We start from the raw sequence: 23,122 nt of genomic DNA on the forward strand, positions 1-23,122 counted from the left end.
TGTTGATTTATTAATTTAAAAGCTGTACCTTATTAAAAGTATTTTAAGCCAGACAGACACTGTGTGATTTTTTAATGAGTTTATCTGCACTTTTAAATGGTTTGTCCTGTAGGAAACGCACACGATTTGTATGCTGACACTGTTGTCTGACTGAGGAGCTGCTTTCCGTCAAATGCAGCCTGTAGGCAGGAAAAAATCCAGCCAGAACCGACCATATCATGAGCCAGTTTTAAAGCCAGTAATTTAGTAGAGCATTAAACTACAAATCTGAGATGTACCTGCTGTACTTCTTAATCTCTGCCCCCAAAACGGTCCATTAACTTGCTTGACAGACGCGTCAAATCCCCCGCGAGCACGCGCGGCGCACAGCGCACCGATTAATTCATGCGTTGAGCTTTAAACGCGCAGCTGAGCTGTAATTGGGGAAATATCACAAAAATCACAGTGTGATTTGTTACATTAAAAAAAAGACCATTTTCTTCCGCCTAATCTGAGAGGAAAGCGGTGTTCTCGACCGGCCCGAGTTCATGCAGCGCCTGAGTCAGGCTGGCGTTCAAGCTCGGGTTCGGGCTCGCGTTCAGGCAGATAATCTAAATGATAAATGATTTTGTGTTTTTGCACTTGGGCCATAAGCTCAATATTAAAAAGTTCGTTTGTTTAGAAATTATTTTATATCCTTAAACCATGTTAAATTATATTAGATTAGAGGAAAGTCATTTAGACATCATTCTTAAGGTGTTTTTGTCCTGTTACCGCTCCGCAAAAAAACCTCTTCCTTTAATCCGCGCCCCACATACACATTTTTGCAGCACCTGCCCCGAGGTCCTAATATAAATTGAATTAATTACATTTAGTGCTTAAAATTTACTTAAAATTTATTTAAAACGTGCTGAACAGTGCGGCCGTTTATTCCCAAAGTACAAACACTATGGTTGTTTGCGTGTGTCGGGCCATACTCCACTATTCTTTAGGGTTTTTTGTTGCATGCATGAGAATAACTATTACAATTTTCTTAACTATTTATTAATTTGCTCCAGCGTCTTCTGGATTGATTACACGTTGTGTTTTCGTTGTTTGCCGCGCCACTTAGACGGAAATGGAAATGAATGTTTATCGAATTCTATTGCACAGGCTTATCATCGTCATCGAGGGAAAAATTATCGCGAAACAAATCGATATCGTTATATCGCCCAGCACTACCCCTACTACTTACCCCACTACTTTCCATCAGCTGCCGGAGCCCTAAGAGAGCACAGTTGGCCTTGTTCTCTCTGGGTGGGTACACTTACACTTACCCCTACCACTTACTCCTACCCCTTACCCATACACCTTTGCCCTACCCCTTACTCCTGCCCCTTACCCCTACCACTTACCCCTACCCCTTACCCCTACCGCTTACCCCTACCACTTACCCCTGCTCCTTACCCCTACCACTTACCCCCGCTCCTTACCCCTACCACTTACCCCTATCCCTTACCTCTACCACTTAAACCCTAACCCCTTACCCCTACCACTTACCCCTACCACTTACCCCTATCCCTTACCTCTACCACTTACCCCTACCACTTACCGCTACCGCTTACCAATATCCCTACCCTTACACCTACCCCTTACCCCTACCACTTTCCGCTACCACTTACCCCTTACCCCTACCACTTACCCCTACCCCTTACCCCTACCACTTTCCCCTACCCCTTCTTGCCAATCAATCAACCTTTATTTCCACTGGGTAATACATTAAGGGTAACCCTCATTTTCAATGCAGTCATGCCTTTACAAAATTACAGACTGAACAATAGGCTGGTGGTCTAAAGCACTGACACTATGATCAATTCAATTCAATTCAATTTTATTTATATAGCGCTTTTTACAACAAAGGTTGTCACAAAGCCGCTTTACAGGAAAAACAGGTCCACGCCTCTTATGAGCAGCACCACAGAGATGCCAATTTTATGGTGATCAGGAGATCGCCGGTTCGAATCCTGTCCATGCAGCTTTCCATCAGCTGCCGGAGCCCTAAGAGAGCACAGTTGGCCTTGTTATCTCTGGGTGGGTACACTTACACTTACCCCTACCACTTACTCCTACCCCTTACCCATACACCTTTGCCCTACCCCTTACTCCTGCCCCTTACCCCTACCACTTACCCCTACCACTTACCCCTACCACTAATCCCTTGCCCCTACTACTTATTCCTATCACTTACCCCTACCTTTTATCCCTACCTCTTACCCCTACCCCTTACCCCTACCACTTACTCCTATCCCTTACCCCTACCACTTACCCCTACCCCTACCACTTACCCCTACCGCTTACCCCTACCCCTTACCCGTACCCCTTACCCCTATCACTTACCCTTACCTCTTACCGCTACCACTTACCCTTACCCCTTACTCCTACCCCTTACCCCTACCACTTACCCCTACCCCTTACCCGTACCCCTTACCCCTATCACTTACCCCTACCCCTTCTCCCTACCCCTTACCCCTAGAACAGATTTATAAGAGGAAGGGGTGAAATCTTCCAACTTAGAATCGGGAAACCCTTCCAGTACATTAGCTTTGATTAGCGCTTATTTCGTTTTATTTTTCCATTCTGCCTTAAATGCTGCAGGCCCTGCCATCTGTTGCACCATTTAAGGTGGAACGGAAAAGTCAAATAAGCTAGCTACTGACACAAACTACTAGCAATGTTTTTAATGCTTGTTATGGAGAGTTTGCCATCTTACCAGTGATTCTCAGAGGAAACTGAGCTGCTGGTTGACGCTGTGAAGGAGCTCCAGCAGCTCATTTACGAGAACAGAAATGTTATTTGATTTACTATTCTGTTTATTGTTGATGTAAAAGTTGTTTTTGAGAACTGCTATGTGTTTCCGAGACAGCAATGAACGTCTGATTGTTGACGCCTGTCTTGGTTGTATTAAGTCAGTGCAGCACCAGTGTTTTATGCTGTCAAGATAGCAATACACCAGAAATTTACCTGAACACACCTCATTTCCAGAGAATGAGCCAAAACTTCAGAGCCAAATCACAAACCAAAAACTACATTATAAGCCAAAAACAGCGTTCAACAACCCAGAGAATTACAGATACAAAAAAGTGCATTGGTTGAGTACGGACATGTGACATTGGTGGAGGCATGCTGGGGATTGTAGTTCCGGACCAGGGTTTGTCCATAGAAGGGAACTGAAAAGTTCAGAAGTTATTGTTTAGAACTACAGTGTCTTTAGTAGGCATAACGTATCTTAGCATGTAGCTAAAAACAACTACAGCAGTAGCACCTGTCTTAAAGATCAGCTATATTCACAACTTTCATTATTTATAAACTTTTTCTCAGCATTATTGTGCGTTTATGAACTAAAGCATGGTTAATTTCATTTCATTTCAAAGGTCCTTTCTTAATTGCTTACAAAGAAAAACTATCATACAGTACCAATCAAAAGTTTGGTCCTGAGGAGAAGGCGGTCCTGATGAGTGCCAGTTTCATCATAAAGTTTTTGAAGGTCTTTGCAACTGCACTTGAGGATATTTTTAAACTGTTTTTATAATTTATAGTGGAGTAGATTTTCCTCATAATATGGATTCAAACATTACTCAAATATTCACTATTCACTGTATACCTGTAACTCTACCTCTTCACTACTTTACTTTAACTGATGCTCTCAAACACTTTATTAAGAGACATGAAATTCAAGTAATTAACTCTTGATGAGTTCAGCACAGCTGTTAACTGAAAGCCTGAATTACAGGTGACTCTACCTCATAAAGCTGACTGAGAAAATCCAGCCAAGAGGTCCTACTTTGAAGAATCTGAAATATAAAACATATTCTGTTTTTTATCAGTTTTTTTTCTTGGTATGGTCGCTTTAAAGCCCCACCTTATTTATGCCCTTGTGCCTGAATGCAATCAAATCCTCACAGTACAGACAGCTAACATGTATCTTAATTCCTTTTATACAGCTTGAACATGCCATGCTGAGCTTAATTTCAGAAGTTCCAGCCATCGTGATCTTCACCAGTACATGTAAGAACAGGATGTACGGAAACGTCGGCAAGCCTGAGTCAAGCCTGAGCCTTTACGTAAGTACCTCTCTCCAATTCGTAGCTCCGCCCATCCCCATATCGCCGCTGTCCAATGAAAAAGAAGTATTTTTGTCAAAAATGTTTGTCAATTTTTAATTTACAACAAACGGCCCCTTACACTGTGTCAAAATTTCTTGATGAATGGACCAATATAAACTATCCAAAGTTACAACTTTTTATTAGTTTTTACATTGACTTCTATTAATATCTAAAAAAGTTGTATCTCCTGTAAAATTGCTGTTTTTGTGTATATATATATATATATATATATATATATATATATATATATATATATTTATATATATATATGTGTTTTTTTTTTGGAATATATATATATATTATGGCAAGCCAAACAGGAAATATATAATGAAAGCTGATATATATATATATATATATATATATATATATATATATATATATATATATATACATATATATATATATATATATATATATCAGAGTTCATTATATATATATATATATATATATATATATATATATATATATATATATATATATATATATATATATATATATATATATATATATCAGGGTTAATTATATATGTATCAGCTTTTATTATATATTTCCTGTTTGGCTATATAAATATATTACAAAAATATATATATTGTCTTATTCTAGTAGAAAGATTTCCCAGTGTTAGAATGATAAAACACAGTGCTTAAAACATTATTTTTATTTTATATTTTTAATGATCATAAGTGGTTAAAATGTAGTGTAGTAAATTTGTTTGATCTAGGCAATAAACAGAACTGAGATCCAGAACTGTAATTCGATTGAAATAATTAAAGTTAATTGTTTTTTAATATATATAAAATAAAAACTACTAAACTTTTATTGTTGAGACATTAAACTTAACATATTTTCCGGACTATAAGGCGCATTAAGTGACACTAGTAAGGATGCCTATATTGAAGTGAGCAAAAGTGTCTAATGGGGAAACTGGGGGAAGTGCCTAAGTAAATAAAACTTTAATTCTTTAAAAAATAATATTACTTTAAATTCAAACAAGCACTGAATGTTAATCTACACAGATTTATCTCCTAAAAAACTGTTTATTTGGGTGAGTAAAGCACTTCCATTTATTTACAGTAAGCTTAGTCCAGTATTTTGCCTAACAGTGAGTTTTCAGTGAAGTTTCTCCAGCACTAAGGCTGGGTGCAGCAGCATTAGCATTAGCATTAGCTGCTAACTGCAGCACTACACTGAGAAACCCTGAGTGTTCTGGTAATCAAGGGTGCTATCAGCTAGCTGAGCATCGTGAGGGCAAGTGTATTAAATGGTGCTGCTGAAAATCCATATGGGAGAATTTAAATAACTCAAACACAAAAAAACAACAAATCCTGCTGATAAACGCATTAATAATTCATCTTAATTACAGGAATTTACTGAGTATTTTTCAAACTGTAAGGTGCAAATCCTTTAAATCCTTTAATTTAACCAAAAATCTATATAATCTATATCTATATAAATATATAGCCTTATTATCTGGTGCACCTTATGTATGGAATTTACCAATACCAAATTACCACAAGTAGTAAAGCCACTCCACTGAAGTACAGAGTTATAAGGGTGATTTTTCAGTGAAGTTTCTCCAGCACTAAGGCTGGGTGCAGCAGCATTAGCATTAGCCGCTAACCACAGCACTAGCTCTTTCGCCATTCAGAGGCGAGAACATCAGACTGTAGTCTGCATGTTTACTCAGGTTCCTCAGGCTAGTGCTATCGGGCTGCATTTACATCCCGCGGTTAGCGGCTAACGCTAATGCTGCTGCACCCAGACTTAGTGCTGGAGAAACTTAACTGAAACTCCTGTATAACTCTGTACTTCAGTTGAGTGGCTTTACTGCTCCTTAATAACTGACTGGTAAAATTCATACATAAGGAGCACCGGATTATAAGGCTATAGATTAAATAATAAAAAAGCACAACCCTGAGTGTGTGTTATCCTGTGCAACAGAGGTAACTCTGTTTTAATTGATACAGTGAGTCACCTCAAATCATCCACCTGCAGTCTTGATACATTACCAACCAAGTTTTTAAAGAATGTTTTTTACTCAATATCAGCAGACATTCTTCAAATTGTAAATACCTCACTCATGTCAGGTGTTTTCCCAAATGCATTAAAAACTGCCGTTGTGAAGCCTCTCTTAAAAAAGAAAAATTTAGATACAAACTTATTGAACAATTACAGACCAATCTCTAATCTACCATTCATTGGAAAAATAATTGAAAAAATTGTCTTCAAGCAAGTTATGCACTTCCTGTCCATAAATAACTGTCTAGACCAATTTCAGTCAGGTTTCCGGCCCAATCATAGTACTGAGACTGCGCTTATTAAGGTTATCAATGACATTCGCTTAAACACAGACTCAGGAAAAATGTCTATTCTACTACTGCTTGATCTCAGTGCTGCTTTTGACACCATTGACCACAACATTCTCATAGAAAGACTTGAGAACCGGGTTGGACTTCCTGGAACTGTCCTAAAATGGTTCAGTTCATACCTTCAAGGAAGGAGATACTTCGTGGAAATGGAAAATAATGTTTCTGAGACTGTGCCAGTGACCTGTGGTGTACCCCAGGGTTCAATTCTTGGGCCACTCTTATTTAATTTATATATGATTCCTCTGGGTGAAATCATGCGTGACTATGGGATATCTTACCACAGCTATGCAGATGACACTCAGATCTACATGGCCCTCTGCCCAAACAACTATGGTCCCATTGTCTCACTGTGTAAATGCCTTGAGCAGATAAATAAATGGATGGGACAGAACTTTCTGCAATTAAATAAAGATAAAACAGAGATTATTTTATTTGGGAATAGTAATGAGAGGCACAGACTAGCTGCCTATCTGGATTCAAAAAGCCTGAAATCTAAAGAACTAGTGCGTAATCTTGGTGTACAAATGGACCCTGATCTCACTTTTAACAGTCACGTCAAAGCCGTCACCAAATCAGCATTTTATCACCTCAAGAACATCAATAAGATCAGAGATTTTCTGTCTAAATCAGACCTGGAGAAACTCATCCACGCCTTTATTTCTAGTAGGATTGATTACTGTAATGGACTCCTAACTGGACTCCCAAAAAAGACCATCAAACAGCTTCAGCTGATTCAAAATTCAGCAGCCAGAGTTTTGACTAGAAGTAAAAGAAGGGAGCACATCACCCCCATCCTTAAATCCCTACACTGGATACCAGTATGTTACAGAATAGACTTTAAGGTTCTGTTACTGGTGTATAAATGTGTTAATGGTGCAGGACCAGCATATTTATCTGATGTGCTCCAGCAGTATGAGCCGAGCAGAACTCTCAGATCATCAGGAACTGCTCAGTTAGAGCCGCCTAAAGTAAAAACTAAACACGGAGAGGCAGCGTTTAGCGTTTAGCTGCTACGCTGCTCTTAAATGGAACCAGTTAACAGAGAGCGTTAGAAGAGCTCCAACACTAAACATGTTTAAATCCAGACTGAAAACCTACATGTTTGATCAGGCTTTCAGCTCAGCTTAAAACACTGCAGCTCCGCCCACTTTTATTCTGTAACAGCACTTTTATATTATGTTTTATTCATGCTTTATTCTTATTAATTCCTTGTTGTTCTTTTACATGTTTTTAATTTAATTCTCTTTGTTTTAATCATGTTTTAATCAATCATGCTTTATTCTTATTTTAGTTTTTATTTCCATTTTTACTGTTAATCTTTTACATGTTTTTTTTATTTTTATTTTTTTATTTGATTTCTCTGTGTATTTTCTAATTTGTAAAGCACTTTGAATGACCGTTGTGTATGAAAGGTGCTATATAAATAAACTTGCCTTGCCTTGCCTTGCCTTCCTATCTTGGGGCGGTCCTGATAAGTGCCAGTTCCATCATAACATTTCTGATGGTGACTGAACTTAAGGATACTTTCAAAGTTCTTAAAATGTCTTGGATTTACTGATTAATTTGCTTTATTTTTTCTTACAGTATTTTTTCTAAAAATACTTTTCTAAAAATATCTCAAAATAAACAAAAAATCATCCACTAAAACATTAAATATAGTTTCTTATTAATTTATATATCTTGCAATTGCAATATATAGCAATTTCTTTTCTCACTCTTGTTTATGGTAGACAGAACTATTGCTATTGGAACATTATTGAACGTGTTTGACTAGATCAAATTTCCAAATATATTTTATCCCACATTAGGGAGCGCCCAACCCTGTCCCACTGTGTATTATACTGGTGCATCTCAATAAATTGTAATATCATTAAAAAGTTACTGTATTTCAGTAATTCAGTTTAAAATGTGAAACTCATATATTATATAGATTATTATATAATATAATATTATATAAGACCAATATGTACTTTTAGCAGTGTGGGCAGTGTGCCAAGTCCTACTGGAAAATGAAATCTGCATCACACGATTGGTGGAAACTTCACACTAGACCATGAGCAGTTTGGACTGTGTGTCTCTCCACTCTTCCTCCAGACTCTGCTCCCTTGATTTACTTTAAATGAAATGTAAAATGTACTGATGATCAGTGATGGTTTGGAGAGACATGTCTGTCATCTGCTGGTGTTGATCCACTGTGTTTTATTATCAAGTCTAAAGTCAGTGCAGTTTTGTTTTCTCTTTTATGGAGATGCGGATTTCATTTTCCAGCAGGACTTGGCACACTGCCCACACTGCCAAAAAAAAGTACCAATTGCTTATATTTTTAATTGCTTATATAATTTTCACATTTTTAATACATCTATAATATATGTGAGTTTCACATTTTGAACTGAATTACTGAAATAAAGTAATTTTCAATGATATTCAAATTTTTTGAGATGCACTAGTAGTGTAATAACTAAGTTTTGAGTCTATAGTGAACAGGATAGACACTAAACTCTACCGAGTCGTGATTTTCAGGGCTGAACTTGCGCAACCCCCTGCAAAACGCCGTGGCCATTCATTACTGCAGACCCGATCCAAGCTAAACGAAGCCAGAACAGCAGCTTGAGTCCATCTGAGTGCATCTGAGTCCACTCCAAGCGCTCTGTCTCCTCCGCCGTCTCCTCGCGGTGTGCCAGCAGGGAGCTCACCCTGAAACAGCCAGAGATATTTCAACACGAACACGACGCTTTAGGGCTGTTTTTCCACCAGCAGAAAGAAAATTCAGCCGTAGATCATTCAGAAGAAAGAGGAAAGAAGACAGTGGGAGTCCTTGACTCGTTCCATCTGTCTGTTAAAAAAAAGCTAATTTGCTTCTTATTCAATTCTCCCAACAGAAAATAAATAAATGCATTATTACTAATAAAAAAAACGAAGGTAAAAAGTCCAGTTCAGTTGGAAAAAGTAAAGAAAAAAGCAATGCTTCTATATTTTAACTTAACTATCTCCCTAGTTTAGCTAAGATAATTGATCCACACTCAATAAAAAAAAGGTACAAGGTTGAGTCCTCGTAGATGCTCAAATCACATTCAACTAAATTTCCATTAAATGCAGTTTTAGCTAAGTTTAGAGTTAAATTTAGGTTTTAAATGAATTAATATTAGTTTAAATTAGGTCAGGTTTTAGGATTGATTAAAGGTTAGGGAATGTTAGGTGAGCATCTGTGAGGCATCTCTAATAGATCATCCAAATAAAGTGATGGCATCGCTTGTAATGCCCCCAAGACTTCGATACATGTGAGGCCAGACTCCGCCTCTTTTTTCAAAGGCTGCCAATCAATGCAGCACCAGCATTCTTGGAGGAAAGCACCGAATCCCCATCTCTGATACATCCGCTAACAAATGCCTGTGCTGGCTAACATTACAATAGGAGTAAAAATGAGGGGCAACAGCTAATGCTAATGCTCCAGCCTTAGTGCTGGAGAAATTTGGAAATCTTATTAAATTAGTAAGTAAATTATTAAGCGCTTGTTTGACTTTAAAAGAAAATGTTTTTTTTTTTTTTTTAGGAATTACAGTTTTGTTCACTTAGCTTAGCTTAGTGTCACATAATATAATACAATCCTGTGTTCCTTATGTATGAAAAATACAATAGATAAAAACATGGTCTCTGGGGGTTAGATTTTATTCAGTCCAAAGAGACAAAAACAAAAGGTAAAGCAACTTAATTTTTTTTAAAAGTTGTCTATTGAATGGAACCCAACACATAACCATATGCTAACCTTAACCTTTAAAAGTTGTGTTTAGAGTTAGATTTAAGTTTAAGATTAATGTAAGCTTTTAAGTTGGGTTTTAGAGTTCAAATTTACTCTCTCTCTCTCAGACTCTGGCTGCTGATGGAGAAGCAGTATGACCTACTGTACTCTCTCTCTCAGGCTCTGGCTGCTGATGGAGAAACAGCATGACCTTCTATACCTGTAATCCGGCGTGCCTTATGTATGAATGTGTCCTATTATGGTTTGTTGGCGGTTAGCGGCTAATGCTAGTGCTCCAGCCTTAGTGCTGGAGAAATTTGGGAATCTAAGCTTGCTGTAAATAAACGGAATCGCTTTACTCACCCAAATAAGCTATTTTTAGGAGAGAAATCTGTGTAGATTAACATCTAGCACTCGCTTTTACAGGTTTTTTTTACTTATCTTAGCTGTACAAGTTTCGTAACTCAGCGGAATTGTCCCTTACTAGTGTCACATAATGTTCCTTATAATCCAGTGTGCCTTATAGTGCAAAAAATACAGTAGATAGAAACATGTTAGCACTCAGAGAGCTCCAGTTCTACGTGCAGATCTATTGTCTTCACAGCCCGGACTCGTCCCGGGGGGTTAGATTTATTCAGTTCAAAGGGACAAAAAACACAATGCAGATTTAACAGAGTTCACCACAAATCAAAACCAGCCCTCTCAGACTTTTTTCTGGGTGCGTTTTTAGTTTTTAATCTTTTCATGTGAGGTCTTGAACTGTGCTGCAAGCTTTACAGGATGCAGGACACACAGGATGTCCAGAGAAAGTCCTGACCCTGCTGTTAATCAGCTCTGTGAGCGGGGTTTACTGGGTCCTGTCAGACTGATCACGCTTTTCCCTCCACAGGGTGAAATCAGAGGGATAACGGGGGACGTCTGAGGGACGTCAGGGCTGGAGGGTCTGGGTCGGGTTAATGGAAGCTCTGGGCCGAAAGACGAAAGCTGGAAAATCACGCACACTGAAAAAAATGCTGAGTAAAATGTACTTAAAAAAAGTTTCGCAACTTACTGCATTTGCTTTTTTTAAGTAAATTTAATTTCAGATAAATTTAAGTAACTTCAACTCGGTTTCAAGACTTAAATAGAGTTACACAGAGTAAATAAGTGAACTGAACTTCAGTCAATCCTTTCTTTTAGTAAACTTTACTTCATTTATTTTTACTGAATCAATCCTTTCTTTTAGTAAACTTTACTTCATTTATTTTTACTGAATCAATCCTTTCTTTTAGTAAACTTTACTTCATTTATTTTTACTGAATCAATCCTTTCTTTTAGTAAACTTTACTTCATTTATGCATACAATATTGCCTAAATACAATTACTTAATTTATACAATAATACCCAAATCATTTATGAGACATAATATATTATAGGTACCACTTTAAAATAAGACTACCCTCATAAAGGGGTTATGAATGGTTTATAAAGGAGATTAATAATGGTTATTAATTAGGCTGCAAAGGATTGATTCAGTAAAAATAAATGAAGTAAAGTTTACTAAAAGAAAGGATTGATTCAGTAAAAATAAATGAAGTAAAGTTTACTAAAAGAAAGGATTGATTCAGTAAAAATAAATGAAGTAAAGTTTACTAAAAGAAAGGATTGATTCAGTAAAAATAAATGAGTAAAGTTTACTAAAAGAAAGGATTGATTCAGCAAAAATAAATGAAGTAAAGTTTACTAAAAGAAATGATTGATTCAGTAAAAATAAATGAAGTAAAGTTTACTAAAAGAAAGGATTGATTCAGTAAAAATAAATGAAGTAAAGTTTACTAAAAGAAAGAATTGATTCAGTAAAAATAAATGAAGTAAAGTTTACTAAAAGAAAGAATTGATTCAGTAAAAATAAATGAAGTAAAGTTTACTAAAAGAAAGGATTGATTCAGTAAAAATAAATGAAGTAAAGTTTACTAAAAGAAAGGATTGATTCAGTAAAATAAATGAAGTAAAGTTTACTAAAAGAAAGGATTGATTCAGTAAAAATAAATGAAGTAAAGTTTACTAAAAGAAAAGATTGATTCAGTAAAAATAAATGAAGTAAAGTTTACTAAAAGAAAGGATTGATTCAGTAAAATAAATGAAGTAAAGTTTACTAAAAGAAAGGATTGATTCAGTAAAAATAAATGAAGTAAAGTTTACTAAAAGAAAGGATTGATTCAGTAAAAATAAATGAAGTAAAGTTTACTAAAAGAAAGGATTGATTCAGTAAAAATAAATGAAGTAAAGTTTACTAAAAGAAAGGATTGATTCAGTAAAAATAAATGAAGTAAAGTTTACTAAAAGAAAGGATTGATTCAGTAAAAATAAATGAAGTAAAGTTTACTAAAATTAAGGATTGACTGAAGTTCAGTTCACTTATTTAAAATTTAAGTCTTGAAACTGAGTTGAAGTTACTTTGAAATTACATTTACTTAAAAAAAGCAAATGCAGAAACTTTTTTTAAGTAAATTTTACTCATCGTTTTTTTCAGTGCTATGGGGGAAGGAAGTGTAATCGGTCCGGGTCTCTTCCTGACGCTGGGTTTGATACCTGTGGAGACAAACTCCTGTCAGACTGGCTCCTCTGTTCTCCACATCCCTCCATCCCCCTCCACTCCTCCCCTCAGACCCCCCTGCTCCCCTGCTCGCCTTTCATTGTGATTTCCAGGCTGGTCTACACGACTTCCTGTCTTTCTTTCTCTGTATTAAAAGAAGACATCAGTCAAATATGAAGTGAAATCAGAGCTGTCCGCCCTGAAGGTCCTGCAGAGACGCCTAATACAGTTCTTTAAAAGCATTTAACCCTTTCAGACCTGAATTTCTCAATCTCCAGTGATGGAAAAGAAAATAAGGGGAATACTGTTTTCTGTCTGTAATGATTAGGAAATAATATAAAATCTATACAGCAAATAAATCTAATTAACTAAAATATTTATATGTTTTTTTATTTCCATTGCATTTGATGCATGAATGTAATTTTTATATTTCATATTGACTATTTTACTTCATAAACCATCCCTAAAAAGTAAAAAAAAAAAAAAACATGACTAAAAACTGTTCTACATCACATTAAATTAGTATAAAGAATTATATTAGTTTTTTCCAGTGCAGTGGGCGGGGCCAATCCACTCTTTTATAGGTTTATAAACGTGTTCATTGGCTGGTTCATCATGGTCTACCCTGATAAACACCAGCTTTCAAATAGTGTTATGTGCAACAATTCATTAAAAAAAAAAAAAAAAATACATGATGTCCATTGTAATGGATGCAGGGTTTAAAAGGGTTAAAGTGGAAATTTGTACATCTGTAAAAAAATAAAATAAAATTCAATATTTTACACTTCTTCTCAGCCGTGATTAAACTCCTGCATCCGGACTGCAATAGAAAAATTAAAAACAGGAGGACCAGTGAGTTTTTTAGGAGTTCAGTAGCTCCTCCATTTCCACTCGCTGTTGTGTTTTTAACATGGATCTCCGTGGAAACGCCCAAGCGCCCAAAGTGTAATTACGGTGCACAACAGTGGACAAATAGCTATTTTATTAAAGGTGAGGAGACGAAACGTAGAGATGTGCGACCGGACGGGACTAAAATTACCGGAGGATCACAGAGTTCAGAAAAAAACAGTAGATAATTCAGCCCGTAATTTTTTCAGAGGGCAATTTTTGAGAAAAACACGTACATGATCGTTCTGGACAGGAATAAAATCAAAGAGAATCTAATACTACTAAAACTAAAACTAATGTTTAACCCCTTAAAATCCCTTGTTCCGTATACGGGCTACAGGTGGAGGTGATACAAAACCCTTTTTCTCTGCAGTAAAATAAATTATTAACACTCTGAAAACTTGAGGGTTTTAAATCTTCTACAGGACACTTGGAGAAGCTGCCTGTTTTCTCTCTACTCCACTTAATAATATCAGATCAGTGACAGGAATCATCCCAAATTCTGCAGGTTTGAAAATAAAGATTTCATTTTTCAGCAGGACTTGGCACACTGTCCGTACTGCCTAAAGTACCAAACGGTCTTGTAAACCATAATCATCAACAATTAAAAGAAATGAACACAAAATAAACGTTTTAATTATATTCAATTTTTTTGAGATGCATTAGTAATTATGTCAGTATTTCTGGCTAGTTTAGCACAAGTTAGACCACTAATAATAATTATTATTATATTTCCTATAATAAACAATAAAGAGAATCACACCAAATTTTAAATTTCCACTTTAAATGCAGAACTTAAGAAAACTGGTGGAGTTCCCCCTTTCAGTCAGTTATTTGGCGTCTCTGCATTTGATTCAATGTGGATTTCATTTTCTAGCAGGACTTGGCACACTGCCCACACTGCCAAAAGTACCAATTGGTCTTATTATATAATATTCTAATTTTCTGAGACTCTGATTTTTGGGTTTTTATTGGCTGTAAGCTTCATAATCATCAACAAGAATTAAAATAATAAACTCTTAAAATAGATTACTCTGTGTGTTTAATACAAGAAATTAGAATTTTTTCAGATGCACTAGATGCACTATAAAATGCATTGTGCTCTATATCGAGGCTGATTGTTATTTCGCTGCATTCCTGCATGACGTAATCTCTGGAATTCCTTATCTTCTGTCTATTTTTCTGTCTGCGGTGGTCTGAACAGCGCAGACAGTGTATGTATATATATATATTTATACCGCGCTGAGTGCAGATTCCAGCCGTTTGAACTGACGCACACAGTTAAAAAGGTCCCATTTCCCGTCCCCAGCCAGGAAGTGAAGGACGGAGCGCGGCACCAGAGGGCTAGCGCGGGCAGCGCGTGGACACCAGACCATAATAAACACTGGGATTTAAATGCAATCGCTCTCAGACAGACAGGCAGACAGACAGGCAGACAGGCAGAGAGAGACAGTGGGAAAATAGAACGAGAGATGTTGTCGGACTTGAAGAAGCAAATCTGGTTCATTTAAAGACGATTAATTTAGCGATAAACAGCGGCGACTCAACAGCGCAGAGGAAGTCTGGCCATTACGTAAGCGCTGAGCCGTGAATGAGTGGAATCATGAATGTACCCACAGCACTCGAAACAGAGAGAGAAATCACAATGGAGCTGATTCACTGCCTTTATCATCAGCCTGAGCAAACATCAGCGGCTTTTACTCATTTATACCTCACTGTTATTTATAACACATACCCATAAATACTCAATATCTTACACAAAACAACAAGAAACTTTATAAAGCCTTCAATAAAACCTGAATTTACTCTAAAATAGTAATCTAGGTTAAAAATCAATACTGCACATTATGTTTTTTTCATTATCATTATCACACAAGTATGTCAACTTTGGTAAAAAAAAAAAACAGCAATATGTTTTATTCATGTCTCATGTATTTTTTTTATGCAGGACACTTAAATATTTGTGTATGTCAATTCCAATCAAACCACTCTATAGCATCCACCTAGCAACACCATAGCAACCCTGTGTGATGTGATAAAAACTGCCCCTAGTAACACCATAGCATAGCATAACAACTACCCATCTATCTATTGACATACCTACCAACTTACCTACCTACCCACATACCTACTTATCAACCTAATTTACTACTTGCCTAGCTACCTACATACCTACCTATTGACCTACCTTTCTTCCTTACTAGCTACCCACTTGCCTACCTATAGACATATCTACCTACTTACCTACCTATCCACCTACCTAACTACACATTTAACTACCTACTTATTACCTAAATACCTTCCTACCTTGCTACCTACCTACTTACCCACCTATCAACCCACATGGGTACCTACTTGCCTAGCTACTTACCCACCTACTTACCTACCTATTGACCTACCTTAGTACTAATGCTTACCTAACTGCCTAATAAGATCATAGCATAGCATAACCATAGCATAACAGCTGCCCATCTACCTAGTGACCTACTTACCTACCTACCTATCTACCTACTTATCCTACTGACATACCTACCAACTTACTTATTTTCCTATCTAGCTACCTACCTACTTACCTTACTACTTACTTACCTACCCATTTGCCGACCTGCCTACCTACTTACCTACCTACATACTTATTGATCATCCCTGCCTACTTACCTACCTACCTACTGACCTTCCTTCCTATCTAGCTACCTACTTACCCACCTACATCTACCTACACCTACCCACCCATCTACATGCCTACTTATTGACCAACCTTAACTACTTTCCTATCTAGTTACCAACCTACCTACCTACTTACCTACATATTAACCTACCTTACTCCTGACTTACCTACCTATATGCCAACCTGCCTACCTACTTACTTCCATACCTACTGACCTGTCTAACTACTTACTCCCATACCTACTTACCTACCTATTGACCTACCTTACTACTTTCCTACCTACTTATTGACCAACCTTACCTACTTTCCTATCTAGCTACCTACCTACCTACCTACTTACCCATCAGTCTACATGCCTACTTATCAGCCTACCTAATTACTTACCTACCTACTTACACACCTATCTATTTGCCTACCTACTTACCTTTCTATCGAGATACCCACCTATCTACATATAGATTTATCTACATACTATCCTACTTACGTTCCTATCTACCTACTTACCTACCTATTGACCTACCTTACTACTTTCCTACCTACTTATTGACCAACCTTACCTGCTTTCCTATCTAGTTACCTATCTACTTACCTGCATATTGATCTACCTTACTCCTTACTTACCTACCTATCAGCCAATCTGCCTACCTACTTACTCCCATATCTACTTACCTACTTATTGACCAACCTTAACTACTTGTCTACTTTCCTATCTAGCTACGTACCTACCAACATACTTACCTACATATTGGCCTACCTTACTCCTTACTTACCTACCTATCTGCCAACCTGCCTACCTACTTACTTCCATACATACTGACCTGCCTACCTACTTACTGACCAACCTTACTACTTTCCTATCTACCTACCTACTTACCCACCTTACCTTTCTACTTACCTACCTACCTGTCTACTGACCTACCTATCTAGCTACCTGCCTACTTACCCACCTATTAACCTACATACCTACCTACCTACATACCTACTTACCTGCCTATTGATCTAACGTTCTACTTATGTACCTACCTTCTTGACTGCCTACCTATTGACCTACCTACCTACCCACACACCTGTTTACTTATCTACCTACCTACCTACCTACCTACCTACCTACCTACCTGTAGACCTACTTACCTACCTACCTATCTATTGGTCAACCAGTTTAACTAGCTTTAAACCCAGCAGGACCAGTATGTTGGAGTTCGTATGTCATGTTCATCAGTTTAATTCTCATTATATCTCCAGTTTTAATAACACAAAACTTTCTCCTGTATTCTTCAGGTAACTGAGGGAACCTCTCTGAGCTTCCCAATGAGAAACCATTCCAGCGCCCCCAGTTTAAAAGGCAGTGAGCTGGTGAAGTGGGCGAAGCAGGAGTTTGGAGGAGTAACCTCGTTTACCACAGTACAGGATCCAATAACCGTCAAACTCACACAGACCAAAGGTAAGACTGTTAGAATATCCATAAACCTACAGTTTACTGTATTTTTTTTTTTTTTTTTAACCATAAATCAAATTGCCCCCCTGGTGGATTATCTTTGTATTGCATGCACCAGAAAAATAAATACATATATAAAATAGTTTAAAATGAGTTCAGTATAAAATGTGTAACAAAATTAATGCCAAGTATTGAAGCATTTAAAGTTAAATTTATTTTTTAATCTGAACACTTCCTCTTATTCAGGGACGTCACTGCCTTCAACCTGTGAGCTGAAGAAGGGATCTCAGAAGAAGAACGCCGCAGTTCAAGTAGAGTCTGAAGAGAAAGCAGTGCAGTTCTGCTCGACCGGGAGTCCTCTGGACGAGCTGCACATTATCAATATTCCTGATCAGTTTAATGTCGGGTGAGTAAGAAGATACTGGTCTCAGTCATTCGATGGGTATGGCAATTAAGTACTATATTGCCGCTGTCCAATAAAAAACAAGTATCTCCAAAACAGCAACTTTACAGGAGAGAGAAAAAAAACCTTCTAAACTTTCAATAGAAGTCAATGTAAAATGAGTTTATTAAAAAAAAAAAAAATGGCACTGTTCACTGTTCCTGTTTATCTTCTGCAGTGAGGTCACAGTGGAGGTGGAGCCTTCAGACGTCAGACTGGTGTTGAGGGGTCCTGCTGGAACTCAATGGAAGGTCAAAGCTAACAACGCCAATCTATTGGTGAGAGAAATATATATATATATATATATATATATATATATATATATATATATATATATATATATATATACACTATATTATGAAAAGTACTAACATTCATTACTCTGTAGGTATATAAGTATAGATACTAGGGTTTAAAAAATACTTCTGTAGAAGTTAAAGGAGAATCAACTCAAGCTTTTTTTGCTACATTTGCTACATGGTAACTTTGGTATCCGAGGTTCTGCACATGGTGTTGCTCTATAGTATAGTTGCTATTTAAGTGAAGGCTAGGTGGCGATAATGGCATTTCTAAGTGATTACCTAGTGGTTGCTATGTCACTTAACCCTAGTGGTTGCTGTGGTGTTTTACTAATGTGAAAGCATAAACAGACTCATATTCTTTAGTACTGAGATCTGCAAAAAATATTTATGAGTTTATATTCATATATTGTACAATATGTTGATAATATATTATCGTGCAAGGTCTAAGTTACATCTTTATCACTAGTGCTCACAATCACTAACACTGCAAATTCACTTTATTCCAGTCCAATAATCAGGCCCAGATTAACGGATTGAACGTTCCATCGAGAAGGAACATCTCGGACGCGGTGAGCAACATCCTGCAGCAGGTTCTCTTAACCTACAGCGATAAATCCATCAGCAGCTACACCGAGATCCACCTCAACAGCCCCGCCCTCAAACTGAGGATTAAACAGCGGCAGACCCCCACAGGTACCCCACCATCCACCTCCTTACCTTCACTAATGCAGGATCTCTGGATTCTCCTGATACCACTGTGTAAATTCCATAAGCAAAATCTTCAGGCAGTCGCTAGGCAAGAAGGTTGCATTGGTTTTCTTGGTGGTTTCTGTGATATTTTAGCTGGTTGCTATGAAGTTTTCAGGTGGTTGCTACTGTAGATGTTTGCTGTGGCATCCCATATGTTTGACAAGGGGTTTGCTAAGTGGTGGGTGGATGGTTGCTATGGTGTTCCAGGTGGTTGCTATGAGCGCAATGTGTTCGCAAGACCTTGGTAGTATAATATGCATCATATACAGTATATGCATGGGGTTGCTACGTGGTTGCTAGATGGTTGCTATGATTTTACAGGTGTTTGCTTTTAGGGCTATGTGTTCACAAGACCTTGGCAGTACAATATGCATCAAAGTACAGAAATTACGATTCAATATATTGCAATATATTGCAATATATTGTGATTCTGTAAGCAAGATCATATATTTCGCAATTGTTTAAATCAGACTTTACTTTTAAATTTGAATGTAATTTTTTATCCAATCAGAACAGTGGGATCTTGTGAGAAAATTAACCGCTGTATGCCACCAGTATATGTACAAAATCAATAATGTGTTTTTAAAAATCTAAATATTGCAATACTTTAATGTATAGATAGTTGCTAGTTGCTATGGTGTTGCAAATTGGATGTAGCTATGACTTTAAAGATGTTTTATGTTTTATGGTGTTGCTAGGTGGTCACTGTGGTATCCTAGGTGTTGCTAAGTGGTTGTTATGGTGTGAGCTAAGAGGCTTGTTAAATGTTACTATGGTTTTTCTAGATGTGTAGCTAATGTGTAGCTAGGTGGTCATTGCTATGTGGTTTCTACATGGTTTCTATGGTACCCTAGGTGGCTGCTATGGTATTTTAAGGAGTTGATACTGTAGATGTTTGCTGTGGCATCCCATATGTTTGACAAGGGGATTGCTAAGTGGTTGGTGGATGGTTGCTATGGTTTTCCAGGTGGTTGCTATTAGGGCTATGTGTTTGCAAGACCTTGGCAGTACAATATGCATCATATATATGCAACATATTGCAATTCTGTAATCAAGATCATATATTGCAGTTGTTTAAATCAGACTTTACATTTAATTTGACTTTTTATTGAATTGGAACTGTGAGGTACAGCACTGCTATCTAATGATCAGGGTATAAAAACAAAGCAAAATATTGCGATACTTCAATATATCGATATTTTCTTACACGCCTGGATGCTGTGGTGTTGCAAATTGGATGTAGCTATGGTTTCTAAGATGTTTTATGTTTTATGGAGTTGCTAGAGGGTCACTGTGGTATCCTAGTTGTTACTAAGTGTTTTTTATGGTGTGAGCTAAGAGGCTGGTTGATGGTTATTATGGGGTTACTAGATGGTTTCTATGGTACCCTAGGTGGTTGCTATGGTATTTTAGTTGATACTGTAGATGTTTGCTGTGGCATCCCATATGTTTGGCATGGGGTTGCTACGTGGTTGCTAGATGGTTGCTATGGTTTTCCAGGTGGTTGCTTTTAGGGTTATGTGTTTACAAGACCTTGGCGATACAATATGCATCACATACAGGAGTTACGATTCAATATATTGCAATATATCAATATCAATATATAGTTTTAAATGTATTTTCTATCCAATCAGAACAGTGGGATCTAATGAGAAAATGAACCACTGTATCCCACCAGTATATGTAAACTAATATTAATAATAATAATCAATAATCCATCATGTGTTTTTGAAAATCTAAATATTGCAATACATCATTTTATAGATAGTTGCAAGTTGCTATGGTGTTGCAAACTGGATGTAGCTATGGCTTTAAAGATGTTTTATGTGCTAAGTGGTTGTTATGGTGTGAGCTAAGAGGCTTGTTGATGGTTACTATGGTGTTGCTAGATGTGTAGCTAATATGTAGCTAGGTGGTTGTCATTGTAGTCTAGTGTTTGCAATGGTGTAGTTAAATCATTGCTAGTTAGCTGTTATGATGATTCTAAACTTGATTGCTGCTAAATGGTTGCTAGGTGGTTGCTATGATGTCGGAGGTGAAAGCATTTGTGTTGATAAGTGGTTGCTATGTTTTAGATAGATTGCTATGTTTGCTATGGGGATGCAAATTTGTTGCTAATGGTTGCTATGTGTTCACTATGATGTCACTGGTGAATGATTTGGTGTTATAAAGTGGTTGCTATGGTTTTGCATGGGGTTGAATTAGTGTTAATAAGTGTTTGTTGATTGTTGTTAAATGGTTGCTAAAGTGTTGCTAGGTGGTCACTGTGATTTCCCAGATGAATGCTTTATTGTTGATAAGTGGTTGCTATGATTTTGGTAGATGATTGCTTTGTGTTGCTAAATGTTTGTTGATTGTCGCAAATTGGTATTGGGGTTGGCTGCCAGGGTGTTGCGAAGTGTTTGCTTTATTGATGCTAAATGGTTGCTAAAGTGTTGCTAGGTGGTCACTAATGATGTCCCGGGTGAATGCTTTGGTGTTAATAAGTGGTTGCTATGGTTTGGCTAAATGGTTGCTTTGAAATTGCAGGTTGCTGCCATGGTGTTGCTAAGTGTTTGCTTGATTGTTGCTAAATGGTTGCTAAAGTGTTGCTAGGTAGTCACTGTGATGTCCCAGATGAATGCTTTATTGTTGATAAGTGGTTGCTATGATTTTGGTAGATGGTTGCTTTGGTACTGCAGGTGGCTGCTATGGTGTTGTTAACTTGTTTGCTGACTGTTGCAAATTGGTATTTCAGGTGGGTGCTATGATGTTGTTAAATGTTTGCTTGTTTGTTGTTAAGTGGTTGCTCGGTGGTTGCTATGATTTCCCAGAATTTTTTTTTTTTTGTGTAAAATAGTGGTTGCTATGGTTTTGCTAGATGGTCGATTTGGTACTGCAGATGATTGTTATGGTGTTGCTAAGTGTTTGCTTGATTATTGCTAAATGGTTCTATGTAGTCGCTCTGATGCCCCGGGTAAATGCTTTGGTGTTGATAAATGGCTGCTATGGTTTTACAAGGGGGTTATTATGGTGTTGATAAGTAGTTGCTATGGTTTTGCTACATGGTCACTTTGGTATCAGAGGTTCTTGTCATGGTGTTGCTCTAGTAAATGTTGGCTGGTTGGAGGTGATGGCATTTCTAAGTGATTACCTAGTGGTTGCTATGTTATCCCATGTGGTTGCTGTGGTGTTAAGCTTATGTAAAAATGTACAGTAGTTACTCTTCTAGCAAGGCTTCTAAGGCGTTCTAAGCAGAGGCAAAATGACTAATTTTCACTGTCCAAATATTTATGGACCTGACTGTACGCTCTCTCTTCTGGTATCTTCAGTTACAGAACAAGCTTCAGAGCTGAGTACGACTTCTCGTCCATCTGCTGTGGATATGCAGCTCTTCACCTCCTCAGACTACTCATCCTCACTGGACCCCAGCACCAAAGTTCAGCCCAACAAGAGGATCTACGCCGAGGTACAGAACTTAACCCCATTGATTTAGAGCAAAACATCCTGAAATTAAAAAGAATAGAGAACTTAAAACTGATGAGTTTTTGATTTTACCAAATTGAAAAACTCTGGAATATAATCAAGAGGAAGATGATCACAAGATGGATGATCACAAACCATCAAACCAAACTGAACTGCTTGGATTTCTGCACCAGGAGTAAAGCAGCATAAAGTTATCCAAAAGCAGTGTGTAAGACTGGTGGAGGAGAACATGATGCCAAGATGCATGAAAAAAACTGTGATTAAAAACCACCAGGGTTATTCCACCAAATATTGATTTCTGAACATGGTTGTCAAAAGCAACCATCTACCAAAACTATAGCACCCACTTTTTAACACCAATTTAGCGACCG

The 23,122-nt window shown here is 37.2% G+C and overlaps 1 protein-coding gene across 2 annotated transcripts in view; it reads left to right on the forward strand.

The window, feature by feature from the left end:
- Positions 1 to 23,122, forward strand: part of eng (endoglin) — a 118,345-nt gene that overhangs the window by 70,235 nt on the left and 24,988 nt on the right. For both annotated transcript variants that reach the window (XR_007424908.1, XM_049465908.1), the window contains exons 4-9: positions 3,960 to 4,079; positions 17,636 to 17,798; positions 18,039 to 18,198; positions 18,413 to 18,512; positions 19,043 to 19,229; positions 22,598 to 22,734. Coding sequence is in view for 1 of the 2 variants with exons in the window: in XM_049465908.1 (XP_049321865.1) it covers positions 3,960 to 4,079; positions 17,636 to 17,798; positions 18,039 to 18,198; positions 18,413 to 18,512; positions 19,043 to 19,229; positions 22,598 to 22,734 (867 nt within the window). In the remaining variant the exon portion in view is untranslated. The remainder of the gene's footprint in view (positions 1 to 3,959; positions 4,080 to 17,635; positions 17,799 to 18,038; positions 18,199 to 18,412; positions 18,513 to 19,042; positions 19,230 to 22,597; positions 22,735 to 23,122) is intronic.

This window comes from Astyanax mexicanus, chromosome 1 (genome assembly GCF_023375975.1).
Source record: "Astyanax mexicanus isolate ESR-SI-001 chromosome 1, AstMex3_surface, whole genome shotgun sequence".
Lineage (NCBI taxonomy): Eukaryota > Metazoa > Chordata > Actinopteri > Characiformes > Acestrorhamphidae > Astyanax > Astyanax mexicanus.